Source organism: Nuphar pumila, chromosome 6 (genome assembly GCF_984573655.1).
Source record: "Nuphar pumila chromosome 6, dmNupPumi1.hap1.1, whole genome shotgun sequence".
Taxonomy (NCBI): Eukaryota; Viridiplantae; Streptophyta; class Magnoliopsida; order Nymphaeales; family Nymphaeaceae; genus Nuphar; species Nuphar pumila.
The window spans coordinates 2,369,558-2,379,745 of record NC_143254.1 but is presented as its reverse complement, the minus strand read 5'-3'; the positions used below and the strand labels follow the sequence as shown (position 1 = coordinate 2,379,745).

The 10,188-nt window shown below is 42.1% G+C and overlaps 1 protein-coding gene across 1 annotated transcript; it reads left to right on the top strand.

The window, feature by feature from the left end:
• Positions 1 to 8,618: 8,618 nt before the first annotated feature.
• LOC149833653 (RING-H2 finger protein ATL2-like) lies at positions 8,619 to 9,518 on the top strand. The gene has a single exon (XM_090009799.1). The coding sequence runs from the start codon at positions 8,630 to 8,632 to the stop codon at positions 9,377 to 9,379; it is 750 nt and encodes a 249-aa protein (XP_089865925.1). The 5' UTR covers positions 8,619 to 8,629; the 3' UTR covers positions 9,380 to 9,518.
• The last annotated feature ends 670 nt before the right edge of the window (positions 9,519 to 10,188 follow it).

Below are 10,188 nucleotides of genomic sequence, written 5' to 3'. Positions count from 1 at the left end.
GACATTCTCATCCTCGCATATATTTTATGCAAACTTTCTCATTTTATATGGACTTCCTTATCCTTGCTTATATTGAATAGTCTATCTTTCAAATGATGTTTCTTTCCAACCGATCATTAGATCAAAGTGATCTTGGTAGCATTGAAAAACAAACATCTTTGTTTATTTTTTTCAGATTTTGAGTACAGGCGACCGAAAAATATCATAGTACAGACAGAAAAGGCACAATCGCACTTGTTCGTCTTTTGTTTTAGGAACACTGTCAGGGTCGTATCTCAGTGTTTGTTCATCATTTTTCAGCAAATCATGTGTCATTCGAAAGGTATTCATGTCTAGTTTATTTTTTTCTTTGTGCTTTTCAAAATTCTTCATTTTTATTTGGCTGAAACATCCTTTGGAAATCGATTGTTCGGTTGTTTCAATCTAGAGAGTATGTTTTCATTTCGGTTTTGAAACTAAAAAATAAGAACCCTAAAAGGGTTTTCGATTATGACTCAAAACATGAAAGTTATAGTCATGTACCTCATATTTTCAACAATTATAAAAACATAAGTTTTCAATGTCAATTTAAGAGATTGTTCTTTAAAAAAACAGTCACTTATTTTGAAGAAAGTTCTCATGTGCACAATATAAAAAGGTCATTTTAAATTCAGATATTTACGATTTTGGACATGAAAAAATATAAAAAATTATAAAGCATTTCATAAAATGTGTGAAATTAATTATACAATATGACTATTTCCCGTAAATTCAAGCATGTAGATTACATCTGTATGGTCAGATTTTAGAAAAAATAGAAGTAATCTTTCCAAAACTTGGTATGCACTCATTACTCTCTCTCTCTCTTTATATATATATATATATATATATATATATATATATATATATATATATATATATATATATATATATTATGACAAATTAAAAAAAGAAGAAGAAAAAGTTCGCATGTACTCAGTGGAGTGGAGTTGATCAACTCACTTGTGACTCACGTTTCCCACTATATACTAATACAAAAGGTCATACCATGAACAACAATATATACTAATACAAAAGGTCATACCATGAACAACAAGGTCAAGAGTTGTGTGTAGGTTGAGCAGGTGGCAAGGCCACTTGAAAATCAAATAATTGGTGACCTACCAACCATGTAATAGTGCTCTCACCCAATTTCTTAAGTGTCTTTGTGTTCCCACTTACTCCCTGTATCTGCTAAATTACACCTAGTTGTGGTGCTTTGGAGTAGTTTACAAGGCCCATGATATGGACTCTAATATTGCTGGGCCAATGGGGCTGCACCACAACAAACACCACCAATGGCCCCACTCAGATGAACCGTAGCAGGTGCTCCCGTTCGTGTGCCAAGTGTTCATACTCACCAGCATCACTATCACCGTATTTTAAAAAAAAAGTATGAAAGGATAGAAACCTAAACTTGGAAAAAACAAAAGCCGATATGTTTTTTTTCTTCTCCGCATTTGCCTTCAGGCTTCAATTAAGCGTTACGTTCCACGCATACATCGGATCTAAAACAGGGATGGAGAAAAATTTCCGCCTGGTTCTGTTGTATGATTTTGAAGTGTTTTATGATCGTTTTGAACTGTTAGATGTGCTCAATTTAGTAAGACTCGATTCTTGGATCATGTTTTTTTGACAAAAAAACATGATTTTATGAGCCAGGAAAAACTGATACCTTCGTGGCCATTGATTTTGGATCACCAGAAAAACCTGTATACGAGTCAGATTCAGATGATCCAAAAGCCGGTTTTCACTAAACAAAACCTATAGATCACATATATGGTGTTAGATGTGAGAAACAAAAAAAAACCAAAAACTGACCTTTTTTAAGAGGGGCAGAACAAGAAGGTAGGCAAAAAGAATATATATATATATATATATATATATATATATATATATATAGTTATAATATGAGAACTAGAATTTGTGAACTAAAAATATGGGCATTTCCAACACTTTTTTTTGCAAATCCAATCACGTGGATGGGGTTGGCATGATGAATTTGCTAGGAATCAACTATTGGATAGTATATTTTTTTATGAAAAATAGGATTTTTAATGCTTAAATATTTATAAAAATTATGAGCCATTGATTTTAAAGCCTTAAAAAAGTTTAGTTGATGCATCAAAATCTGATGATCCAAAAGTGGGTTCTTATAAAACCAAGTATATAGATCACATCCTAATTATTAATTAGATTCAAGACAAAAGAACAAAACATTCATGAAAGTGGTAATTCACATGTTAGTTCTCATATTCTAGTAATTCATATATATATATATATATATATATATATATATATATATCTTTACCATCATGAAAAGGATGGTAAGGATATATGTGAATGAGAAATTCTCGTAATCTTTTCACGATGGCCAAGGATGTGTGTGAAAATAGGTGAACCAAAGTATGAACCCAGATGTTTATGTGTTTTTATATTTTTTTCTTATATTTTACTGTGTAGATGTGATCTAGATGCTTAGTTTTATAGAAACAGATCATCCAAATATGAGAAGGATTTTTTAAGGTTTGAAAATCAATGATTCATAATTTTTATAAATATTCAAGCATCCAAAAATCACATTTTTTTATCAAAAATACATAATTCAAAAATCTATTCTTAGCAAATGGACCCTAAAAACATCTGCAAGGTTGAATTTGAAAAAAAAAAAAGATATCCTAAATGCCTAATTCACACTTTGTTTCACATATTTTCATTTAACACATTTTAGTGGCCCATATATGTGTGTAAATCAATGCTGTAAGTATAGGTATCTGGCGATTCAGTTGTCAATATCGGTATCGGCACGATTCAGCTGCATTGGCCGAAACTGACATTGATTTGTACACACATTCCACTAAAATATGTTAACCAGCGTCAATTAGGCATTTGGGACATTTTTTTTTCAAATCCAACCCTTAGGATGCTTTTACCATGGTCCATTTGCTAGGAATAGACTCAAGTGAATCGATCTGTATTGGCTAAAAATTATTAAAAAAAACAACGTGATACATGTTAAAACCATTAAAATTAATATTTAAAATTATTTAAAAAAAAATTATAGTATTTTTATATTTATTAAAAAATAGCTGATTCAGGGATGATGCGAATACATTTTCTGACGATACGATAGGTATCGGCTGATAAGCATCGATACTATCGTAAACACATCAAAAGAGTAGAGTTGTATACATTTATAGCACCTCTCTCTCGCTCTCTTTGCTGGCCGCAAACACGCATATTCCCCCTCTGGTATCGAGCACCTCTCGATCTTCACAACGCAGTTTTTCACCCTACAGCGTTCCGCCTAGTCTGCACTCCCCAACCTCAACAGATTGTCGCTGAGATCAAAGATAACCCCAACAGCCTTGGTGAACTCCCTGTTTCAGTCCTGGAGGAACAATATCGTGTCTCCAGCCTTCAGATTGGCCTTCCACCTTCCCTGCAAAGGTCTCATTGAAGGAGACGATAAGTCTCTCTCTCTCTCTCTCTCTCTCTCTCTCTCTCTCTCTCTCTCTCTCTCTCTCTCTCTCTCTTTCTCTCTCTCTCTCTCTCTCTCTCTCTCTCTCTCTTTTTGCTGAGGATGAGAGGCAAGTCATGGGGGCCCGATCGATTTTGGAGTATCTCGTGTAGTCGTTCGGTTTCTCGCAACAGAGAGGCTCTCCGAGAGTTGGCGGATGGGATTAATGCTTGGGCCTTTACTGTGTCGCTTCGAAAGTGTGGGGCTCCCATTAGGGTCCCTTTCAGGTTGTCTCAGGGATTCTTCACATCCTTAGCTGGGTTCCTGGTCTGTGGCTTGCGTCGACGAGCGCTTGATTTAGCTGACGTTCGGGGGTTTGTTAAGCCCCTTCGCAAAGAAGCTCTTGAAGACAATGGGATTCAGGGGTCGCTCAGTGCACCTTTTTTTTAGCCATGCTCTAATAAGGATGTATTAGAGGGGTGGAAGTTGGTTAGGCCGGCGTGGCAACCCTCTTGCTGTAACCTTAGGCGACAGGCCGATGTGGGTCGGACAAAGCCAGGGAACTGGTGGTGTAATGTGTGTTTCAATCACAATTTTCATTCCAGAGTTTTTTGTCATAGGTGTGGCTCAGATAGTTCGAGAATTCGACGTATTGTTTGTATGCTGAAACCTATACCACAGGACATGCAACGGGTACCTGCTTCTTGTAGACCTGGTGTATCTTTTTGTGATGTGGTGCAGGTGTATACATTGGAGGCAGACACCTCTAGATTTTCGGCGGTTAAGATCGGATCGCTCTGGGTACCGTTGAAGATATCTGATGCCGTATGTTCGTTCCGCAAGGCCGATCGTTCGCCAGAGTTTTTTCGCTCGTATCTCGGAGCAGCCATCGAGAAGTGTCCTTATCAGTCGGCTAGCTGTCACATTCACCCTAACGAGTTAATGAGTACGACTGTTCTCGGGATGGAGTGTGGGTCAACTTGCATGGAGAAATTTTTGGGTCTTTGTTCGTACATCCAACGTACATTCATCTGGTTTGCCTCTTCGATTATTGGGTCGCCAACACGATCTTGCTTCCGAGAGGTGTGCTGCATTTATCGACCATGATGGATCCGGGGCTCGTTCGTTTTTTGATGATCGTGGAATCTTTTGTTCTACCGATTCTACCCGTCGTATCTTGACGAGATTCTTATCGCATAAAGGCGTCCTGGTTTGCATGGGGTCTGCCCCGACGTGTTTTTTTTGTTTTACCTGCGTGGTCTCGATTTCTCCTTGCATGTCGCAACAAACTCAATTTTTGTGTTCGACGGACTGCCTGCCCGATCAAGACAGGGGTTGTCCCGTGGAGGTTCTCGGAGCTCCTGTTCAGGGGGTCTCAGAGGTCTCTTGCTTGCAACCTGTGCATCCACAACCTTGCCCAGATTTGTTACGTTCGGAGTGTGGGTCACAAGGGGTCGATGACAAGTTCATTATATGGGGCATGTCCTTCGCTGAGGCTGCGCGAGCATTAGGAGTGCAGATTTCACCCAGGCAACTCTCTTCGATCCAACAGCAGATTGTTCCTCGAGCACGATCGGCGAACAGGGTTGCAAATAGTCTTCGTAGAGCAAAATCATTGGCTTGTTCGCAAACCCAATTTCAAGAAGATGGATCAAGCTCAGTGCGACGCTAAGTTAGGCAAAGGCGTACTAGGGTGCTCCCTGATTACTTATCATGAAGATGTGTGTTTGGAATATTAGGGGCATGAATTGCTCTCGTAAGCGCTTGTTTTTAGCTAATTGGATTAGATATGAAAGTTCGGACATCGTTGCAATTTGTGAAACCAAAATAGATGATATTTTGTTATCAGTGGCGTCTTACTTATGGAGAAGTGCAGCATATGCTTTTAAACCAACCGTTGGGTTTGCTGGAGGCATATTGGTTCTTTGGAAAGCTTCTCTTAAGGCGACAATAGTGGATATTGGTCTTTATTTCATCTCTCTTTGTGCAAACTTGTTGCCATCGCTACAAGATGTCGTCTTCACCTTTGTGTATGGTCCTGTCGTGTCGTCCTCGCGATCAACTTTTTGGGCTGACTTGGACCGAGTTTTGGTTACCTTTGGAGCTCTTCAGTGCTTAGGAGGAGATTTCAATTGCCTATTGTTTACGCAGGATTCTTGTCTACCGGTTCTTCTCAACTCCTCTATTAGGGGGTTTCAGGAGTTTGTTCGGCGGAACCAGTTGTACTTGGTACCTCATGTGGGGGAGCAATTCTCGTGGTCAAATATGAGGTCTCGCCCTTGCTTGCGGATACTTGATCGTGCATTTCTCTCGCCAGATCTATTTCACGCAGTCCCGAATGTCACTGCATGCCTGATGTCGCGGACCATGTTCGATCATGGACAGCTAACTGTTTCTTGGGGCGCAGGCTTTAAAGTGTGTCACAGGTTCTCCTTTGAGGAATGGTGGGTTCGTGTGCCAGACTTTCAGCAGCTGGTTGGTCAATCGTGGGCTCAACCGGTTTCAGGATCTTGGGTGGCCATCTGCATCCATGCAAAGCTTCTTCGTCTTCGGCATCGTATTAAGGAATGACTCAACTTTAACAACCTAAACAAGTTTAGGTTCATCGGCCAGTGGAAAGTTGAACTCTCCTCTTTGGCCCAACGTCAGGTCAATCTTGTTGGTGTGCCGGAGGGGCAAGTGCTTCAATTGCAGGAGCGTATCATTGTCCTCTCTGCCCTCGTTGCAGAATGGAGAGCGCGAGATGAGCTTAGATGGAAATTGAGGGTCAGAGTTGCATGGTTGGCAAATGGTGATGATAATACATAATTTTTTTATATGAACGCATCAAATAAGTACAGAAAGAACTGGTTCCTCTTGATCGAGATCGATGGATGCCAGTTTGGTCAGCATAATTGTCTGTCAGCTATTACTTCTTATTTCTTCAGGCTGTATTCAACTGACGTAGGCGTTGGGGGGGGTCATCAGCGATATGGGTTATAAGCGGTTGGCGGCAAACCAATCTGTTCCTCTGCAGGCTCGATTCACCGAAGTTGAGATTTCTAATGCTATTAGCAGCCTCTCAGGATGGAAGGCCCTAGTCCTTGATGGTTTCCACGTAGACTTCTTCAAAGCTTTTTGGCCAATTGTTAAAGCTGACCTGCTCCAATTGTTCGACGAATTCTATCGTAATGCCAGGCTACCTAAATCATACCATGTGGCAGTCATTTCTTTTATTCCTAAAAAGCAAGGGGTGTCAGACATATCCAACTTCAGGCCGATTTCGGTGATGGGCGCTCTGTATCGCATTATATCTAAGGTGTTGGCTAACCGGTTGCACGCTGTCATTGATCAACTTGTCTCTCTGAATCAAGGAGCTTTTATTCCAGGTCGAAGTGTGCAAGGGTCATTTATTTGTGCAACTGAGCTTCTTCACTCTTTACAGTCGACTGAAGCACCGTACTTCTTGTTAAAATTGGATTTTCACAAGGCTTATAATAGTGTGACATGGGATTTTCTGTTTGAATCTCTAACAAATATGGGGTTCGGCAACCGATTTATAGCATGGGTTAAGGAGTTGGTCACGAAATCAGTGTCGTCGGTGTGCATCAACGGTCTGAGAGGGGAAAAATCAAGTTGGCTAAAGGTGTGCGATAGGGTTGTCCCCTAGCCCCCAACTTTTTAATATCGCGGCAGAGGGTTTACCTATTCTCATGAAAAGGGCAGAACAAACAGGCTTCTTGAATTCGTTGGGCATTCCTGGTTTTGTTGGTCACACAATTCAATATGCAGATGATACTATAATATTTGGTCATGCGAATGTTAATCAAATGTTTAGGTTGTGCTTCATTATTAAAATATTCGTTGTAATTTTCGGCCTTCGCCTGAACGAGAGTAAGTGCGCTCTGGTCTTACTCAATGTTGGCCCTCTCCTCCAATCGTCTGCTGCAAGGATCTTCAACTTCCCGATATCCGACCTTCCTGTTAATTTCTTGGGTCTATCATTGCACTTACTGCAGCCGTCGAGAACTTCATCTTGGACGTCTACTATAGAGCGGGTGCAAGGGAGATTGCAGTCTTGGAAGGCCCGATATTTATCTTATGTGGGACGATTGACGCTCATTCGCCATGTTTTGGCCAGATTACCAGATTTTCGTATGAGCATGTCTATTATACCGACGACAGTAGAACGAACGATTAATCGTTTGCTTTCGCACTTTCTTTGGTCTGGGAATACGTCTCACAAAAAGTACCTGCTTGTTTCTTGGCAGCAGATCGTTCTCCCGAGGCAGCGAGGCGGCTTGGAGATTCCGGCTCTGAGAAAAAGGAGCATCGTTTTAGTCTTGAAGTGGGCATGGGTCGCTTCCACATCTCCATCTTCTTGGGCTACGTTTGTTAGGGAAAAATATGGTAGTTTACCTGACTCCCTTCTTTCGACGCCCAGTTCAGTGTGTCATTCATCCCTCTGATTGGAGTGGCGGAAAACACTTCGCTCCTTTAGTGACAGGGATCTTAGGTCTGGCCATGGCCACCCGTGGCTTCACTAGGTCATGGCGAGCGGAGATAGATTCTCCATTAAGCAAGTTTACTATTCTTTGTTGTCATCCGGGATGGACTGGTTTTCCATTGATTGTATATGGGGTAAGGGGTCCGCTCCAAGGGCAAAAGCGTTGGCGTGGCTAGTGATTCTGAATCGTGTTCAAACCCAGATTAATGTCAGAAAACGGGAGCTTCAATTTCCCAGCATGTATGTTCTTTGCAAGAAGGCAGTAGAGGACACGAGTCACCTATTTTGGTTTTGCCTGATAGTTCTAGACCTATTCTTTCAAACTTGGGGGTGCACCGCCTATTCAAACTCGTTCGAGTTTTGTTATTCGGGACCTTTTGTTTGGTCCTATGAGTTTAAGAAACAAAAAAAAGGAAGATTATTGTAGTATGGTTGTTTCGAGCATGGTGGGTGATATAGATTGAAAGAAACGATATTTTTTTCAAAGTTATGTTTGATGTGTATGTGGCTCTTAAATTACATAGTAGAGAAGGGGGTTTCTATCTACTTGTGCACAGTCACCATCTAGAAGTTAATTTTGATAATTTTGAATGATAAATGTTCTCTCTATATATATCAAGAGACCAGAATTGTATATATCATTATATCTAGACTCTCTCTCTCTAATGGATGCACCTCGAAAGGCGGTGGCTGCGCGGGAAGAAGGCCAAGCCCTCTACCCGCATGACAGCTTCGAGCTCACCGGCAAGATCTTGATGAGCGCCATCTTCTCCCTCTTCTTCCTCCTCGTCCTCTACATCGTCTTCCACGCCTACACCCGCTGGTTCCTTCTCCGCCGCTCCTTCCGGCCTCCCCGCCCCCGCCGCCTCCGACGCCCCAACTTCGTCTTCGCCTCCTTCACCGCCGGCGCCGCCGACCAGAGCCACGCTCCTCGCCGGCTCGACCCGGCGCTGCTCCGCTCCCTCCCGTCCTTCGCCTTCTCGTCGCACGCTCACGAAGATGGGCTCGAGTGCTCCGTATGCCTCTGCGACTTCGAGGAAGGGGAGAAGGGCAGAGCCCTCACGGGCTGCGGCCACTGCTTCCACATCGATTGCATCGACATGTGGTTCCAATCTCACGCCACGTGTCCCCTCTGCAGGGCGGATGTGAAATCCCAGCCGTCCGTGCCCCCTGCCTCCAGAGATGCGAAACCACCGGCCGTCGATTCCGTGAGCGTCGCCTTCACGCCTTCCAACGAGGGAATGTCGCTGGGAGTCCGACCCGAACCGGACGCGTCCGAGACGTCGTCTCCCGAGTCGATGAAGCCCCCTACTGAGAGTCGGTTTGTGGGGTTGAGAAGGATCTTGAGTCGAGACAGATGGATCGGGTCCGGCGAGGGTGATCTGGAAATGGGTGCTGAACAAGGTCAGAGGTGAAATTGTGTCTATTATATCCTCTCTTTTTTTTAAACTTGAAAAAGAAGTGCTTCTTCTGAAAAGTCCTGGATGGGTGCTTGTGGAACTCTGCTTGCTTATTTTTAAAGTAAATATGCTTGCCCGATAAATTATATGATTCGCGTTAGATATCTCTTTTATGACCCAACGTAACCGCTGGGTACCTGTTATAGATCTGTTCAGATTTGGATCCAATTAAAATAGTGATATCCCACCCAACATGGCGCAAGCCTGGCTATATGTTGTGTGTTCAGATTCGAGTACACCTAGATGAATGATACCCGATCCATTTGCAGGGGCGGCTCAAGAGAAGTTGAGGCCTTTGGCATATTTCATTGGAGGCTCATATTTCTTCATTTTTTTTTTCATTAGAAGCCCTCATGTTTCATTAGGGGCCCTCTCAGCATCTGAAATATAAGCGTTATATTTTTTTTTCATTTGAGGTCCTAGGCGGTGGCCTCAAATCTCAAAGAGGCCATGGTATCTAACACCAGATGTCACGCTTGAGACATCTCAATGCAATTGAGGAGTTGGGATGTAACCTAAGACAGTTATATGACTGATACTGAAGATAAGTTTTTGTAGGAGTTGAGGGAGGCGAGATTTTCTGCTGGGAATCAGCCTACTCCAACTCCTCCAAAATCCTCATTTTAACAAAGAGGAGGTATTTGCAATGACTGGATTCACAAGAATTTAGGTGAGTCTCTAAAAAATAGGATGTTTCAAATTTTTTATCTATTCAAATACCATGCTATGGTTCCCAAACTTGATGAGGAATCAGGAGTAGTTGA

Excerpts from the sequence above, each read along its gene's own strand:
- LOC149833653 (XM_090009799.1), top strand. The coding sequence starts at position 8,630 with ATGGATGCACCTCGAAAGGCGGTGGCTGCGCGGGAAGAAGGCCAAGCC.